The 18,926-nt window shown below is 37.6% G+C and overlaps 1 protein-coding gene and 1 non-coding gene across 5 annotated transcripts in view; both read right to left on the bottom strand.

The window, feature by feature from the left end:
• Positions 1 to 583: 583 nt before the first annotated feature.
• CEP295 (centrosomal protein 295) overlaps positions 584 to 18,926 on the bottom strand; it is a 43,279-nt gene continuing 24,936 nt past the window's right edge. For all 4 annotated transcript variants that reach the window (XM_071803402.1, XM_065832533.2, XM_071803391.1 and 1 more), the window contains exons 16-28: positions 18,713 to 18,865; positions 13,574 to 13,680; positions 12,673 to 12,811; positions 10,889 to 11,122; positions 9,405 to 9,562; positions 9,006 to 9,162; positions 6,110 to 6,750; positions 5,201 to 5,374; positions 4,013 to 4,130; positions 3,009 to 3,212; positions 2,367 to 2,475; positions 1,800 to 1,899; positions 584 to 954 (exon numbers count right to left, since the gene is read on the bottom strand). In XM_071803402.1, the coding sequence (XP_071659503.1) occupies positions 907 to 954; positions 1,800 to 1,899; positions 2,367 to 2,475; positions 3,009 to 3,212; positions 4,013 to 4,130; positions 5,201 to 5,374; positions 6,110 to 6,750; positions 9,006 to 9,162; positions 9,405 to 9,562; positions 10,889 to 11,122; positions 12,673 to 12,811; positions 13,574 to 13,680; positions 18,713 to 18,865 (2,342 nt within the window). In that variant the 3' untranslated portion in view covers positions 584 to 906. The remainder of the gene's footprint in view (positions 955 to 1,799; positions 1,900 to 2,366; positions 2,476 to 3,008; positions 3,213 to 4,012; positions 4,131 to 5,200; positions 5,375 to 6,109; positions 6,751 to 9,005; positions 9,163 to 9,404; positions 9,563 to 10,888; positions 11,123 to 12,672; positions 12,812 to 13,573; positions 13,681 to 18,712; positions 18,866 to 18,926) is intronic.
• On the bottom strand, positions 13,053 to 13,136 carry LOC136097415 (small nucleolar RNA U2-19). Its single transcript, XR_010650804.1, has one exon. It is a non-coding gene; the product is annotated as a small nucleolar RNA U2-19 (small nucleolar RNA).

The following is an 18,926-nucleotide window of genomic DNA, read 5'->3' as shown; positions in this document are numbered from 1 at the left end:
GTAGCAAAGTGGAGGCTCAGTCTGATCATATTATGAGAACAGGAATATACAGTCACACATTCAGCCCTTGGAGAACCTCAAGGGTGAAGATGAGACTATAGATAGCATACCCTTCATTTTGCATTGCAAAAAGCTTCCACCTCACCCAGCTGACAAGCTGGGGGTAACAAATTGCTTTTGCTACTGCAGCACATGCAATTGCACCATGGAATGAAAAACTGAGTGAAAACAAGCCTAAACTGAGAACACTCTGCTGCATTTTGAAGAGGACCAGCTTTAATGAAATTGCCCTGCTATTCCACCTACCCATCACTACACTGAACTTTGTTGCAAAAGTTGCTTTGAATTTGCCCTGTTATGATGTAATTACTTGGCTCTGAATTGGAGCTGAGGAAGCTTGGATAGAAGAAACACATTTGGAAGTGGTAGCAGTATAAGGTTTTTATTCTCTTTCTGCCTTTAGGTGCTTAGCTATGTGCCTCTTGGCTACAGGAGTTCACTTCCTAAAATCTTAAATCACATAGTGCAAAGAACAGATTAGAATTTCTGCTTCAGAAGAAATTGATGTCTTACACCCTGAGGATTCAAGTATTCTTAAAAACTTTATTTGAAAATGTTTAATACAGGTATGTCAGAAGAGATCATATGATCTCCCTTTCAAACACCCAACGCACATAAGTAAAGGCTTTTTACAATGTCAGTCTACACAATCTGAGGCAAACAGTGGTTAATCTGCTTCCACAGGATCTCAGTAAAACAGGGTACTACACAGATTGTGTACTTACAGTTTTCCTACAGCTTAAAGCTGAGGATTCCCAACAGCTCTACAATTCACTTAATGAAGTCTGCATTACTCTTGGGATTGTACCAATACATAAGCGTTCCTTGTTGCTCAAAGTCTGCCAGTCACAGTGCTTTCCAAGTCTTCTTGGCTCTTAGTTTTTCCAGCATTTTCTGCAAATCAAACAAACCATGAGATCACAGTAGTCTAGCTTAAGTGACTGTAAAACAGTGTAGTAAGGTGGATACAACTGAGGTACTACTCATGTTTAGGCTGACCATCAGTAATAGACAGTGGAAGTACTGCTCCAAAAAATGCACAGGGTTCACAGGGGAGGTGTGCTTTTTTCATGCTGTTTTACACATTCCATAACTAACAGAAAATAAGAGTGATTTACTCCACCACAAACACATTCAGGTGGTCACTGCTAAAGGCAGGATTTGGGCCTGGAGCCCCTCAGACCAGTCTCAACCTGTCAGGTTTATCAAGCATATAATTCCTCCTGGTTGAGGGCCAGCAAGGGGACAGGGAGAATTAACAACCTGAGTCCTCTTGTTCTAGATCAATTGCAGGCAAACACAGACACAATTTTCACAGCTTTTAAATTGAGGAGTGCTCAGCAAAGCAGAATCTTATGTTACTTAGAGTAGTAACAAAGCAAGAAAACAAGAGACAACCTTAATGGAAATTCAGTCAAGTTTGGACTAATAAAACCCCCACCCTTCTTTGGCCCAGTTGATTTTCTAGCAGCTGGAGTCCCTTAATGCCTTTTTGCTCAACTCAAAGTCACCAGAAACAGCCTGAAGTAGATGCTTTTTTAGAGAAAATTCCAGCCCAGTCATAGTGCTGACAAGGAAATTAAGTGGGATATATGCCAGTAGCACCATTTGAAATCCAGACTGCTTTGATGGCCTCTTTCAGTTGCACTCATACCACAGAAATACGTCTTAATTACTTTGATTAGAAGCTCTGAAGTCATGAGAACTAACCAGGTAAGATGACACTAGTACACTATTACCTTTTGAAACTCTTTCGCCTTTTCCCTGTTTTTAGCGTAAGTTTCTTGCCTCGTTTTTTCTTCCTTTCTGAGTTTCACTTCTGCAAGTTGATTACAAAGTCTGTCAAAACAGTGGAAAAAATTGACTATTGTCAGGAAGTGAAATGGCAAAGCAGAAATCAGTTAATAGGCTTAAAGGTCTATACTGTCTCAATTGTTAGAAATTAAAAAAAATAAAATGGACTCAGGTCTCCAGTAATCTAGCATCATTTAAAATTCCTCTTTGGCTGCCTGTAGCTAACACACACCCTACTTAGGAGTTGTATTTGCGTGTTAACATTAAGCATCCATATACAATTCTGAACTTTGTTTCATGTTTAATCTAATTTCACACGTGACTTGACACTAGGCTGCAGTCCTGGCTCTCACTGCCAGCACGGGGGAATTTCCAGCAGGTTCCTGGGTCAAACGCAACATCCCCGGTCCCAGCACGCTGGTGTTGCTCTGACTGACCAGCACCTTCACAGGACAGGTGAACTACTTCTGGTTTTTCAATCTAACCTTCTCCCACTTGTGTTCATGCAATACCTTGAAGTACGCTGATGCATTTCAGTTTCTCCAGCTTGCCTGTCTTCTGGGGAAGACACCTTCACTTCTCCTACTTTCTTCAACTGGTTGGCAACTGCACCTTTTTTTCCTTTGGAAAAAAAAAAAAAAAAAAAACAAAGCCTATCTTAAATCTCTGGTTCAGTTAACTCAAAAGTATGAGAGGTTTCAAAGATCTTTAAATGCCACTACAAAAAAACCCACAGGCTAGCAGAACAGACACAAGGGAGATGACACCTTATGTTGAAATAAATCTTCAGTCTCGTTAGGCTGCTGCCAGTCACGCTTTTCAACAGCCAACGTCCAGCTCCACGTTAACAGACAGAGATGCATCAGTTCACTTAATATGGTTGTTCTTTATCAAAGAACTATTGTTTGCAAAGAGATGATCTATGACCACAAACATGTGGGCAGATTGTGAAAATAGGTCTCATAAAGGGCCTTTACAACAAGAGGCGGCCAGACAGGGGCGGAAAAAAAGCTCCCTGCATCCCTGAGAAAAGAAGTTAAAGAATATTTCAGTCTGCAACAGCAAAGATGCAACAAACATGAAATGTATTCTTCAATAGAAAACAGCAGCTGAAAGGATACCTAATGGTACATCTTGTCCCCAGATAAACCTACCAGAAGCAGGAATAGATTCCTTTCGCCTGCTTAACTTCTCAGACTTTCCTCTTTGAAACTGTCTGGCTTTTGGCTTTGCATTTTCTCTCTCTTTATTTTTTATTTCTTCTACTCTTTTCAGAGATTTCTGGATGAAGTTCTGCTTTCTTTTTAAAAATGATTCTTGCAAACTTCCTGGTGTAGACGCAAACTCCAGCAGCATCTCTGTGAAAGAGAAAGTCTCAGCATTTCTCACTTACTAGAGGTGATATTGCTCACGGAGAGAAGTCATGCATCTCAATGCATTTCTCCTGAAATGCTCAGCTGGACTACTTTTGTGAATCACACAAGGAAAATGACATTAGGAATGATGAGTAATCTTGTAAAACAAGCAGCAATTCAGACCTTTGGAATCTAGTAACTGCAAGCAGGTCTGCCAAGGCAAATCCTGTGATAAACACTGCATTGAAAGCATCTTGACGCCTCAAAATGTATTAAAGACCTGAGAAGTCCCTAACATGGTTAAATTCTGTCAATTCCTGTCTTTCGCGTTACTGCTGTTCATTTCAGACCAAAAAACCCACTTTGCTGATATTCCACACTATCATCAGGATAGAAAAAAAGACATTATTTGGCTATAAAGCTTTGGGACAGACAGGAAAACAAACCAACCATCCAACCCAAAACACAAGGTGCATAAACTACATGACAACAAAGCACAAAACACCACAGAATTTTTCAAAATTAGACAGTTACAACACAATAAAACCAGTAGAAGTTATAAAGTCTCATCAGAGACAGCCTGGCATAGGAAGAGCCAAGTCAAGACTTCCTTGTCAATAAGACACATTTTAAGCCTGAGCCAAATGATCTCTAAACCAGGCCTGAAAGAGAAGATGCACTTGCCTAAGTAAAAGCAGCTCTATGTTTTCCAAAGGAGAGGTGTATTTTATTGCTTATTTTAATACTGTAAATAAAGACCTCCTCTATCTCAACTTCAGTTTATTGATGTCACATATAATTACCTGCCGTCTGATGTGATGGAAAGTGACTGTCATTGGGACTCTGGGCTTTGGAAGAACCATCAGGACTTGCAAACACCGAATAATCCACATCTGGAACTAGCGGTAAAAATTCTCCCTCCTGTTTCAAAAATAATCAGTGATTGGAAACAAAATGTGCCACAAATTTGCACAGAGCGGTAGTACAGTGCCACTAACGTAGACTAGATTCACATAAAAGATGCAAGAAACACGTCAGAAAATGATCTGCATAGTAAGTGTTAAAAAGCTGTTTTCTAAAAAACATTTTAAAACTTAAAATAAAAAAATATATAAAGACCCTTTGCACACCAGATCCCAATTTGTTCTTAGTTCAGGGCTGCCTAATTTAATCTCAACCGATCTGATTTTCTTTCTCTCTCTCTCCTCCATCACTCTCCTCCCTGTTCTCGGGGAAGGCAGCACCCACCGCAGAAGCACGTCCAGCCACCAACCTCCACCCTGCCCATGTTTCAATTGCTTTATAAAGACCTATCGTTAGGCACTTCTCCAACCTTCTCTAGATGCCTCCTGCAACTGAAACATGATTTCACCTAAAGTATTAATCTAACACACACTACTTGGTTCTAATTCATTGCTTCAGTACCAAAACTATTCTCTCATTACAAACTAGTCCTGGCCTTGAATGTTTCTGGAGAGACGTTGCTTTATGTGAGCACACAGCAAAAAGCAGACCATAGACAAGTGAAGTACAGCAGAATGACGAGCTGATCATATTTTCCCCATATACCAAGAACTTCTATGTGGACCTGGCGTAGCTCCATCCACCAGGCAGGGGATCTTTTTCCTTTCTTTTCCTGTTTAGTCTGTAGCTTTTGTTTTCTCCCACCCGCTTCCTTCAAGTCTTCAACATAATGGGACACAACTTAGTCTTGCAGACAGTGGCAAGATGTTTCTGTTTCTCAGTAGAAGTCTTCCCAAACTCTACTTGCTCTGATATGACAAGGTAGTGATGTTAAGGAATAGCCTTAAATTAGTTCCATTAGATCTGTCCACAAAACTTAACAGCAAAACCAGATGATCCAGGCACTCACTAAACTAAGGCAACCCTCGCATTCTCTCATTTTACAACAGTGGATTAACTGCTACCGTTGGACCTCTCCTTCTGCCATTAAGTTAAAAGCACAATTATATTAGACAACAAAGACTCACCTCAGTAAAAACATAAAAATCAGGCTGATCCACACATGCTGCTTTATTGATTCCATCCTCTTTAATTTTTTCTTGGTTAGTATGTTCAATGCCTGATTCTGCCATACTGATGTCATTTGAGCTTATCAGAGTGAGCTCAGGTTCTTCCAGAATACCACACCCTGACTCAGTCTCCTGGAAAATAAATTATACAAGACATCACTATAAAAAATAATATATATCAATATTACTATTTCCAGCAATAGGAACAGCTGTTATCTTATCAAAAGAGGAGGCTCGTTCAACACGTAGAAGAAAGAAAATTCACACCCAAGCTATAAATGAAATACAGAAAGAACACTGCCTGAGGTATTGATGTGTGCAAACCCTGGAACCTGAGTCCAATGCAAAGTATTTTATAACCAAAAGCAAGCACACAACAACAAAAACTCCACCTCTCCTGCACTCATCTCAAGTTTAAATTACTTAGTTCCAGAGCAAACCTTTTTTGTTTGTTTGTTTTAAAGCTACATCAAAGCTGTTTCCTCAAGTTTCCTTATGCTCTGGTTAAATGACTTACCTCCTTCAGGCTTCTAAATGGGGAGGGGGCTGTTCACTGAGTAACTGTGCCATGTAGCACAGACACGTGTTATCCTGTCTGATGCTGAGGGAAATGCAATAGAGACGTGACAGCTCCCGCAACAACCATGGGGACTCCAGCTCAATTTAGCTACTGCTAATTACTGCAGTGCTACCACCTGAAAGAAGTAGTAGGGCAGAAGTCCAGGAAACATGCAGGTCTTAGACTAGAATTGTAAGAATCAACATTTGCCAGGGTTTCAGATAGTAAAGGGCTTGGTGCAATAACAATAAAACCCAAACAACCAAAAAACCTGCACAAATTACTGCTTTGGGAAATTTCTAACTCACCCAGACTGGAATAGGACACGAGCTTCTGGGCACAGAATTAGAATGTTTTTCATGTCTTCCCAGGAAAGAACCATTCTGTTGTATGACAGCCTGTGAATGGATGTCCGTGTCTTCCACGTTGGTTCCTCTGGGAACCCCTGAAGCTTTTTTTACTTCTGGAAAACCTTGATCTGGCTCCTTTACATTTGTACTCTGCCGAGAATCCAGTTCCACAGCTTTATTTGCTTCATGTACATGAACTGATTTTTCAGGCAGCTTCACATACTTCTCATCAAATGCCTCCACAGGTGGTTTTTCAGAATTCACAGTCTCTTTTGATAAGCGATTAGGGAAAGTTTCATCCACACTAACTAGTGTAGCATCTAGCAAATCAAATGATTTCTGCTCTTCCAGTGGATTCAGACTTTCATTTTGCTGATCTTCCATGGAACACTGGAGATTAATATGTTCCATATTTTTTGCCAGTTCTTCATATTCTCTGGTAGATGAAATGCAGTTCTCATTGCCCCATTTTTTAATTCCAGAGGTTTGTTCAAAAGATCTCTGGAACACAGCATGGAAGTCCACTGGCTGATCAGCACTTTGACAGTGGTCACTCAGGGTAGATTCCAATTGCAGTGGGTGAAAAGAGTCCTCGGAACCTGTTTCAAAAAGGATCAAGTCAAAATTCCAGCTAACACAACAGAATTACAACTTTTAAAAGCCCATCCATAATGAAAAATTTTAGTAGGGTATAATAAGAAGTCCAGTAACTAGGAAGAAACATTTTATTTAAGAAAAGTCTAAGTTTCTTCTAACGTAACACCATTAACATTACATAAAATGATTGCTTCACTGTACACAAAACAGCTTCAAGAAACACCACTTTTTTTTTCCTTCTTAGAATATGTTTAGGGACAGACTTTGTCATGCTAATGACATAACTACACTGTAAGTCAATGAATTTTACAATTTATATTCTGTCAATGGAAGCCCTTTGAGTCACCTTTTGGGACAAAGTCTCTAAACAAGAAAGGAAACAATCTAAACCACCATTACATTGGGCATAAACTCAAGTAGAAGGAAACATCTGAATTGGAACAATGCTTGCTGTTCACGTAAGCTACACTATTGCACTCTAAATTATCTTTCCCTTTGGATCTACACATACACATCAAGATTTCTTTCCCAGAAGAGGCTACTGGAGAAGCATTTCAGCCAAACAACAGGGTTGTTTAATTTTTGTTTTTTAATATGCCTCTGCCCTAAGTTTGATAAAATCGGTTACACAAACTCCAGCATCATGCTATCAATAGGCTTTTTATACACACAGAAATACATCACATAAACCTTTAAGGGTTTCTATAAAGATTTTTTTGCATTCTTAGACACATACAAAATATCTAGCTTTACACATACAAGGAATATTGTCTCCTGATAAATCGCTGTTAATGGGGAGGGAGGAATTACATTGCAACATCAGCCACTATTAGAAAATTCTCCAGATGATGGACTTACACATCAATCTGCTTTGAACTGACAACCCCAAACAGTTTTTACTTGCTTAGCCTGTTGCTTATGTTATTTTTCCCCCTCTTTTAAAGCACAGGAATAATAGAATAATTGGTTCAGGATTACAAAAACATTAAGAGATGGGGAGATTTTGTAGTTACATTTAAATCACAAAGATTGTTTCTGTAAGCAATATAGAAATAGAATGTTTTGAAGTTAGAAGGGAGTTTCCTAAATCCTGTTTGCTGTGACCACAGGCAGTCTCAAAGTGTAAACCTCTTCTGGCACTTTTTATTACTTTTTTTTGGTACCAGCATCTGCCAGCTAAAGGGAAAGAGAACTAAAATAGACACAGAATAGCTGCTTGCAGCTTTAACGATAAATTGTGTTTCCAAAAATTATACGTGTATACATATATATGCAAAGAACAATGATAACTGACCAGGAACATTTACATTATAAATACATCTATTACTTAAAATATTGTGCTGTTTCCTGTTACTGTCCAGCTTTCTGTTGGAGCATGTTAAAATGATGAAACATCTGATTCTTGGTAAATAAGAGCTTCAGAAATATTTAGACTACTACGAGATGCATATGGAACCTGAGATTGGGCCTTTTGTTTAGAGTACATGAAATATCAAGTTAATTTAAATTCAACTGCAAAGCATTAAAAAATACTTTTCCTGCTATGACCTGCAGTTAACTTAAAGCAGCATTAATCTACTAAATTAATTACTACATTGTAACACAAAAGTTTATTCCTTCCTTTCTCTTTCCCCCCTTCATTTTGTAGATAAAGCAGTTCTATAATCAGATTGAATATCTCAACATACAGTACATAATGACTATTGGTGTGACTTAACAGTGGAAAAGGAAAAGGAAAATTCAATGGTTTGTTGAAAAACACAATGTATAATAGAAAAAGTAATATCAGAGAGATTCTAACCCCTACACCTCAAAAAATTTTCATTAATTTATGGAACTTCCTTAATTTTCTCACACTTAAAAAATACAGATATGCATGAACAAATATTTGGAGAAGTATTTATGCTGACAGTTTCAACCAGAGTTGATATTTCTTCACTAGCATCATAATTAGTGCACAAGTAATAAGAAACCCAATATCCATTACAATGACATGAATATACAGGCCTGCTTTTGTATTAAAGTCATAACTGCTGAGAAAATAAAGAACTCCACGAAATTTAGTTCTACTCATTAAGTGTGGTGGAGAAGACAAAGCGTGAGAGCAGCAGCAGAGTTAAGACATTCGAAGTAGGGCTGATAGATAAGCGAAGGTTCTTGCCCAGTTTCAACACAGCAAATCCACTTCAAGGGTTGGTGTTTACATGCTGGGAATGGGTTGATTGGGAAATCATTGATCTGACTGCACTGTACGTACCTAGAGTAGAATGTTCTTTAACAGACTCTTCTGCTGTAACGTTTGGCCTGTTTGTTTCAAGAGCAGAAAGCAGATTGCTGCTTTCTACGTTCAGACTGGAGTTTCCCAGTTCTACGAATGCAGACATGTCTTGGCTTTTTGTTGAAAGTTTTGAAGCCTAGTGACAGAAAAAAAAAAAAATCTTGATTTAAGATTCATTTTCTCAGAAATATGAAGGTTAAAAGTTAGGAGTAACATTTGATTTTTAGATCACATTTCTGCTACAATCAGCATAACTACTTCCAGTTCTAAGTACATCAAAGATTATTACTGTGTTTCTTCTTAACAGATGACAGTATAGGGATTATACATTTAAATCTTAAGCCAAAGTATTCCTCCATCAGAGATTTTCTGTAGTACCTTGCTAAGTTCTCTACTGTCCTGCAAAATCCTGTACTGAGAACTGGATGATGATGAACTATCCAATTCAAGACTTGGTTCCAAAGGCTGGAAGAGCTGGTGATGCAAGTTCAGAAAATGTCTCTGTGTTTCAGGAAAACCAAGTTCAGCTGCCGGAGCTGTAAGAAAAGCAGTTACTTTAAAAACAAACAAACAGCTGCCCCTTAACACCCTCCCCTCAAAAAAACAATGGACATATCACACCTTGCTTCTATATGCAGTAAATAAAACATACGGAATTCTGCAAGTATACAAATACTAGCTTGTAAAAATTAAAAAAATAAACCAAAAAACCACTCTGTGATATCCAATTCTTTCACCCTGAAACAATGCAAGTACAAAAAAGCAGCAAGGAAGTGCTACGCCAATGTCGCTTCTTTTTTTTAAATGAAAAGCTAAAATCCGTAAGCTGTCAGTTCAGCACTTGTGAGACTGCATCAGAAGTTCTGTGGGCTTCCCAGTACAAAACACCCAGCGACACAGTGAAGCAATTCCAGTGAAGAGCTACAAGGATGATTAAAGGAAAGATGAAGCACATGATGTTCAAAGACACAAGTTTGTTCAATCTTAAGAAAGGGCTTGGGGGTGTGGGAGAAGAGCACAGAAATCTCTGCTATGTGCTGCCTACTAAGAGACCGTACAGAGGAGATGCAGTCAGTCTGCTTGAACATGCTCAGTGAAATAAAAAGATAATGGAAGCAAGATGGAACACAGGAAATTCTGGTTAAATATAATTGAAAAAAAGGAGAAAAAAATAAAAGAGTTGTTAAAACATCGCCTCTGTCCTTGGAGATATTAAGAAGTTGCCTGGACAGGGCCTTAAGCAACCCGGTCTAAGGTAGCTCTACTGTGAGCAGGAAAGAGAATTTAGATCACATAAATGGTCTACATTAATTCTCTGATTCTAGGTTTTCAAATAGTCCAGGAGGAAGCAGTTCAAATTAAAATACTAGTGCTATCTTCATGACAGCTAATATAGATGTTCTTATTTTCATGAATCATTACATTTTTCTAGAAAGCACAGAACTCCCACCAGTCTGGTAATCAGTGTTTCCTCAACATGTGACCCTGCGTGAATAACAAAGTATTAAATATTACTGACTCTATCTTCCCAAAGCAAGAGTTGTACATAAATAAGTGATAAAATTGGCACAGATAACAAACAGCCGGGCTGTGGTAGCAGGAAGGTGCACAGAACTAGACTATGATCAGGTAGATACCCAATCAGGCTGTTTTGGGGTTTTTTTGCACTACACTATGTTATGTGGACATTTACATAAAGCAAAGCATGAAGAACATCAAAGCAAAGTTCTCACATGTAGAATTCTTACTGACTTTAAAACATAAGCTGAATCCAAATAATATAAACTAATACATAACATCAAATAAGCTCCTCCTCATTCTGTGATGAGAGCGCAGCACAAAAATTCCCTAATGGCAAATACCTTGAAGACATGTATTGTCCTCTGAGCCAGAGTCCAAGTCTCCAGTACATTTCCCCAGCCCCTGCTGTCTCTGATTTCCTTTATAATGATACATCTCTCCGTCACGCAACCGAGTTCCAGATGCCCCAGACAAATTCTCTTGCCTCTGCCGCACAGTAAAAGGCAACGAGGAGTTCCAAGGGTGTCTTGCTGTTTCTCTCAAAATTCCATCTTCCATACTATCAGAAGACAATCCTGAAACAGTAAGCTAAATGTTCACAGTTTTGCATACAAACCACTTACATGAAATCATCTGAAAAGAGACTGCTCAATATCCTGAAATATTTGTAAAGAGCTCTGGGGTTTTGTTTCTTTGATTGTCTCCTGTCAATGCTCCCACAAACTGCACCACAAATTTACACAAATACAAGCTGATAATATCTAATTAGGTAGCAGTTAGTACAGCTCAGCACTTCTAGGGTATGTAGACTTAGGAAAGACTAAACCAATAACATCAGTAAAGAATACACACTGTTACTTTATACTAGCTAACATATTTTCCCTTCATATCACATATAATTTTGACAATCCTTTAATGTGGGATAATCCTTATCCCTTGAATTTCTTTATGACATTGGGCAATAGTTTCATTCATGCTTAAAAAGAAATTGCCTAATACTAAGACAAGGAATCTGAGGGACTCCAGGAAACCAAAATGGGGTTCCTAGTTAGTGCACAAACCCCTCTTTGTCTATATGTTTGCAGCAGAATCGCACAAAGCCATCAGAAAAAGTCATTACTAAGCACCAAGTGTATAGTGAAGATAAAACTAGACTTGAAAAACTTATTTGTGTAGCTGAGTAACCAAAACCCTTGATAATTTTCTTCCACAACTAAAAAAGAATTAGAAAAGCTACTATCAATCTTAGAATTTGCCTTAGCTTTCTTATGTCAATAAAACACAGATTTGTCACGTGTGTTATGAAATTTATTACTCCAAATACCACTTAGCAGTTTAGAACATTAGGGCTAAAATAAAGCCTGAGATTTCAGTGGCTCAAAAACTGTAGTCTTCAAAAATTGATTTATAAATATGGACTAACTCATATACATGTGGTTGTTTACAAGATCAGATGTGTCAGATTAACACAATATTGAGTCTTATAGTATATAAATCCACAGGTCACTATCTAATCACTTTCAAACTCATTTCCCATGTTCACAAGTGAAAATGTCAGTATAAAGAGAAGCAACTACATATTTATTATAAAGGAATTATTTTTGGTTTTAAGAAAAGGTAATTAAAATCAAGAGGTTGACTGCAAGTAAAAAATGATATGAACAGATATTTTCCAGAAAACTATTAAAACTCAATATGGCATTCAAATAACATTTTTGCAAATATGTTATTAAGAAATACTATGACAAGCATGTATTGGAACAATTCTCTTAACAGCAAGACAACAATCACAGCTCTATAACTATCTACGATATGTATCAATTTATCATTTGGGGATAATTTTTTTAATTTGCCACTTGAAAAAACTGCAAGTGTTCGAGTTGCTTAATAGAATTCAAAATAGCCTTGTCCAAAGCTGACAGATTATAAGGTTTAATTATTATAAAAGTAAAAACATCATGAGCCCATAATGAGATATTTTGGTTACAATCAACTCTAAGACATATTAGTCATTCTTAAGTGAGGTTCCACATTAGCCAATGTCCAGTGAGTTAGACCCATTCTGCGATAAAGAGAATACCCAATTTTCCTTTCACAAGAGCAACAACAAAAATCAAACACCTACCAGTATCACCAGGGCTTACATCCAGTGTTTCACTAGTCAAAAGGCTTCCAGTGGAAATTGTTGAAGATAAGTCACAGGGTTTTCCTTGCGTGAAAGCCTCTGAACCTAAGGTCATGGATTCCACTTCGGAAAGTGCTTCCTAGGATGAAATAACACACCTGTTACCATGTATCTGGAAGTCCATAATTAAAGCTTTACAACCACACATTTTACTCTGAGCTCAGTTCAAGTGTAGAAGCCTTCATGTGTTTGCACAGTCAGGCAAATACAGATTCATCATTGCTCAGTACAGAACACTCACACCCAACAGCCCAGACACATCACCCCCCAACACACACACACACACACACACACACACACACACACAAAATTATGAAGCCTCTCAGAACTGCATACAAATCATGACACCTGGAAGATTATCTTATCTTCTGGTGGTCAGATTTGGCTATTTCTCATCACAGACCCACTTCTACTAATTGTGGATCTCAGAGGGACATATATGGAATACATGAAAAACTCAGGAATTTTACATGTACTTGCAAAATGTGAGGTATGTACTTGCAAAATGTGAGGTATGCTCTAGAAAGTCACAAAACATAGAATGAGGGTTCTTGTACTTCCAAATTTTGAAGAATTAGATGTGAACATTTCTTCTCAAGCTCCAAATTAAACTGTTCACAGGCATCCTGGCAGCAAAGAGGAGCAGCAGAGTCCTGCGCTGTAGGAACGGGAATACAGCCAGTAGTTCCATTGCAGAGATAACCTCTCTTTACTTCATGTTAGTTGTACTGTTGCCTCTAAAGTACTGCAACCAGTCTTAGCCCCCCAATATGGGATAGAAAGATTTCTTCACAAAATAAAGAGTTAAGTGAAGTTATACGGTTATTTTGAGATGACTAACCGTATTATTGAGCTTGGATGATGGTCCAGAACGCGTTGTAACTCCCTCTTCAATTTCAGCAGCAAGAACTGGTGAATCTTGAACCACGTGAGAATCCTGGGACTGGGCTGAACACAAATGTAACAGAAGCAATAAGGAATAGAAAACAACTTTCTATTACAGTTCATGGTTTGCAATTTTTTTTGAGCACCAGATGGCAGCAATAGTCTGCTGCTCCTGTTCTCACTACTAGGGCAGCAATTTGCACATCTTTACCACTTTCTTCTCACCTGCAACACAATTTCTGCTCCACTGTACCACCAATTTAATCGGTAACCAGCAGTTCTCCTTGACCAGCCTTCGTAAAATGTCTTAACTAGCATAACAGCTCTCTGCAGAGCAAGCAGAAGCTAGAAAGTCCTGCTTTGGCTTTGCAGAATGAAACATGGCTTTGCTAGAGTTACTACAACCATTTAATTGGGGTGGGAGGAATCTTTTGTCCTCTACTATTACAATGATTACAAAGAAAAACAGACATTCTGTAATAAGGTGTCAAGGTTTAAGGCAAGGCGGCAAACCAGGACAAAGGAGGTGAGAAAAATCAGAATCAATGAATTAATTATTAATTAATTATTAATTAATCATAGCCTGACTACTACCACAGAACTGAATTGCCTTTGCCATAATGCTCTTACACATAAAAATAAGTAAGATCAGTATCTATACAAAAGCACCACCACTACAGCAGCACTAGAAAAATGTGATTGCTGTATTCAGCGCTGACAAGCACCTTCCAAGTTTGACAATTCTAAGATTGTAAATTAATTGCCAAACAAACTATTCTAAAATAACTATTCTTATTTCCAGTAATAATTTTCAAGAAAGAAGTACTCAATATCAAGCTGAAATTAAACAATACAAGTTCAGTGAGTGTGTTTTCTCCTGATTCTACAAGGGCTGCTGGTGACAGAGACATTTCAAACCCCCAGCATTTCTAAGTCTCTATACTTCGGCAGATACCGTAACATTTTGTGAATCCTCACACTAGTTTGTAACCTGTATAAATTGAAACTCAGTGTCTCACTGGGAGATGGAGTACAGTTGTTCCATTTATTCTACTATACAAAAAAGGGGGGAAGAGATTTACCAGTGAGGCAACATCAGTAAAGTATCTATATGATGTGATATTTATGTATCTGAATCCATACAAAACATTTAGAAACTCATTTCAGGGAAGGGAAAATAAAACAAAATAATCTAAGGTTTTCTATAGCCGCTATCATCCAGTAGTCTTCTAGGAGAAAGTAAAAGACATGAAAGGAAATAGATCGAAAATATATTTATCTGGGTTAAAAGAAGCTATGTTATTACATTAAATGCTGACTGATCTCAAAATAAATGGTAAAGAAATTCTCAAATGGCTGCTTTCCTCTTCACTCACAAATTCTCCAGAAAGCTCTAGCAGGCTTGATCCTGATCATTTATGACCTTTTGATTGGTAACCGAATGGAACCGTTTGCAATAGAATTTGCAAATAATATGAAGGGTGGAAGAATGGCAGAGAAACACAATACTTCGGACTCCTGCAGAGCTGGGTCTGTTAACTCTGCTTCAATATAGATAAAACTGTAAATCTAAGAGCACAGAACACTGGTTTCCAATCCCTTTTCTATATGTATGTGACAAAGATCTTCGGGTTGACAGGAAAGATAACTTTTAAGGTTTGAGTAGAACAAGGTGAGACCAAGGTGGCAACAAGCTCCTTGGCTGGATGTGGCAGTTGTGAGACACAGCAGAATTTCTACTCTTTTTCTTTGGAGCAGCGTATAGGAAACAGAGCATCCTGAAAATGAGTGAGGCCTTGAAGAAAATTCCTTGAACCAGCATGAAACCTGCAATCATATCATCTCTTGGTATTTAAATATCTCCATAGGAGGAAAAAGAAATGCACAATCCAAAAGATTTCTAAACTCAAAGAAAGTAATAAGAAGCAGTGGCTAGAAATGTCTGTCAGACATTTAGAAATTGGAAATAAACCATTTATTTCATAATTTGGTAAAAAATATAATGCTGGAACAAACTACTGAAGAATTCTCCATTTCCTGGTACCTTTACATCAAGATTATTTTTCTGAAATAAATGATTGTACTTTCTACAAAATACCAGTGTGACAGGTAGTAATTTAGGATACATATGAGATGAGACTGAAGCATTTAATACTCTCTTGTATATAAATTCTACGGAGAGCTATGCTACAAGTTTTTCATTATAATACTGTAATAACCTGCACTGTTCTTGTGATATTAATATAAGGAATGAACAGTAGCAATTTCATGCTATAAACCAAATTATTTAATTAAAAATACAACATGCTCATATCTCATGACTTTGTTACATTAATATCCTTTATCCTTTGGTGTCTCATAAAGGAGGGTTTCTTATTCTTCTCTCCTCTGTCCAAAATAATAGTGCTGCACAGCCTTCCTGTTACAAAGATACTGCTGACAGTTTTGGCAGTTGAACTGCTCAGAAGGACAATCCTCTTAAAAAACATAATCACAGAAAGCTTTGCTTTCTTTAATAAATAGAGATGTTCACATGAAGTTTTCTAATCCTCTTATATAAATCATTTCACTGTTCATATATAATACTCACTAATGTAAAAAGCACTACACTAAGATATTTCATATTAATTGGTTAATGTCTGATCTAGAAATGATTTTATAATTTAGTTAGAAAAATACAAGACTTTTCTTCAAATATTGTTTAAAAATACAAAATCCTTTAGTGATAATTTAAATATAGGTATATTTCAAAAACTGTATTCTGAGAATTAAATGAAGCAGTTGAAAGAAAATGAGCTTATATGTAGGTATTCAAAACAATTTATTTCTAGTAAATCCTGATTGAATTGAAAAGGATGTCTCAACATAAACTAAATGAAAAGTTATCTTAAGATGTGGGGCAGTGGTGACATTTCTAGCAAACCCAGGAGAAGCACATTGCATATTGCACATAAAGATGCACATACGAGCCAGCAAAGTTGCTGGAAATTCCTTTGCAGTTCTAGTAATATATTTATTTTAGGTGGCTACTAAAAACTGTACCAGACCAAGAGATGCTGTTATCTTGTAATAAGTTTCAAATTACTTTAGTCAACGTTTCACAAACTTTGTTTAACAGCTCTCAGCAAGTCCAGCACAGCATTTCTCAGTGATAGTAACAATAAACTGCATTTCAGTCTGCAGGAAATTTGAAGAGAAGCAAGTGCGTTGTAACTGAAAGTACTGGAGCCTTTTAGTTAACATTATTCCAAGACCAGAGAGAAATGCTAAACTTGTACAGGCAGGGAAAAACCGTAGGAATTAAAAACCTTGACAATCACTTGTTAGCCCAATCTCTAGAAAAACTTCTTAATAATCCACTTGCTTTGTTTACTTAAGACTAATCACCTTTATCCTTTTATAAGGCAGTCAGGCTACCCATAACATGCTTAGCAGGCTTCAACAATCTTGTAACACAATTATTTTGAACATTTACAAACCATGTTAGAAGAAAAACAGGGCGGGGTGGGGGGGGAAGTTTATAAGGAAAATGGTTTGGTTTAATTTATGGATCAGACTTCGTGACATACAGACACAGCCCATCCTCGAAGGTGTGATCTCTAACAAAAGCTCTTCACAGATGAACAGAAAAGAGCAGAATTAAAGTAATTCTTACATTACATCCACCTCAAATCATCTGTTCACTTTTGGGCCCCTACTGCAAGACAGACACTGAGGTGCTGGACCGAGTTCAGAGAAGGGCAACGAGGCTGGTGAGGGGTCTGGAGCACAAGTGTGATGAGGAGTGGCTGAGGGAGCTGGGGCTGTTCAGCCTGGAGAAAAGGAGGCTGAGGGGAGACCTTATCGCTGTCTGCAACTGCCTGAAAGGAGGTTGTAGCATGGAGGGTGCTGGTCTCTTCTCCTGAGTAGCAAGTGATAGGACAAGAGGAAATGGCCTCAAGTTGTGCCAGAGGAGGTTTAGATTTGATATCAGGAAAAATTTATTCCAGGAAGGGGTTGTCAGGCATTGGAACAGGCTGCCCAGGGAAGCAGTGGAGTCACCATCCCTGGAGGTATCTAATAAATACATGTAGATGAGGTTCTTAGGGACATGGTTTAGTTGTGCACTTGGCAGTGTTACATTAACGGTTGAACTCAATAATCTCAAAGGTCTTTTCCAACCCAAACAATTCTATGATTCTACAATTGCATATTTTTACTTCTGTCATAACAGACAATTCTCTCAAAGTTGTGTCTTTGAGCTAAGGATAACACCCAGCCTTCTGTTTTTTAATCTCAACTGTATTTTTAAGTAATTTCTTATACACACTCATCTTTCAGAGGACATTGATATTAGCAGCATGTCACCACTCCAGGGTTCTCTTTTAACAGTGTGAATTCAAGGTACAGTGTGAATCCCAGGATTCACTGGGTACTGAATCAGGCACACCCGTGGTCTGCTCAAACCAGGTTCCCACCTGGCACGGCTGCAAAACCAAACACCCACATTAATTACTTTTCTTTTATTAAAAAATGTCCCATATCAACTGTTTGAATTAAGTATTTAATGACTTCATTATTTTGCTCGAGATGAATCGAGATGAACATCAGAATTCTTTACAAAGAGTGTTAAGTAATTGAAAAAAACGAAACATATGGTCTAAAAATTTCTGTAGAAACTTTATACTAAATCCATATTTAAAAGATTTGACACTCATTTTCTTGGTATGCTCAAAACCTAAACCTGTAAACACCTTCCATCAGCTCCCAATGATGCTCTTTACAATTCCTGTACAATTGTCTACTAACACAGACCCTGCCCAACAGAAAAATCAACAGGGAACTTAAGTCACGGAATTACAGTGAATTTTCTTTTCTTGGTGAATTTTTGTTTCAATTATATTTTTCTAGTCAAACACTGATGGGATAAGCTTGTCTCAACTATAAGTCAATTTGCTAGTCTATAAATTATACCTTATAAAAGGGAACAGTATCAGATATTATTTCATAATCAATACTCTCAAATACTCTTCAGAAAATATTAGTTTCTCAAATCTGTAGTTCTCATGAACAGCAGTATTTATTATATATTTATAACCATATATATATACTTTACCTGCAAAAGAAACATTGAAGCTCTTTGATGTGTCTACCTCTGGTATAACACTAAGCTCATGTTGTTCCAAATCAAGCCCTAACTTGACTTTTGTCACAGGTGGTTTGGAAGATCTCCATCTTCGTTCTCGCCAAAGAACATTCTCCGACTGTTCTGGAAAACAAAGTTTTGCATATTTAAATTACATATATATATACATGTATGTGTGTGCGTA

Source organism: Patagioenas fasciata, chromosome 1 (genome assembly GCF_037038585.1).
Source record: "Patagioenas fasciata isolate bPatFas1 chromosome 1, bPatFas1.hap1, whole genome shotgun sequence".
In the NCBI taxonomy this organism is placed as follows: domain Eukaryota; kingdom Metazoa; phylum Chordata; class Aves; order Columbiformes; family Columbidae; genus Patagioenas; species Patagioenas fasciata.
This window is presented reverse-complemented; position numbering and strand designations above follow the sequence as displayed.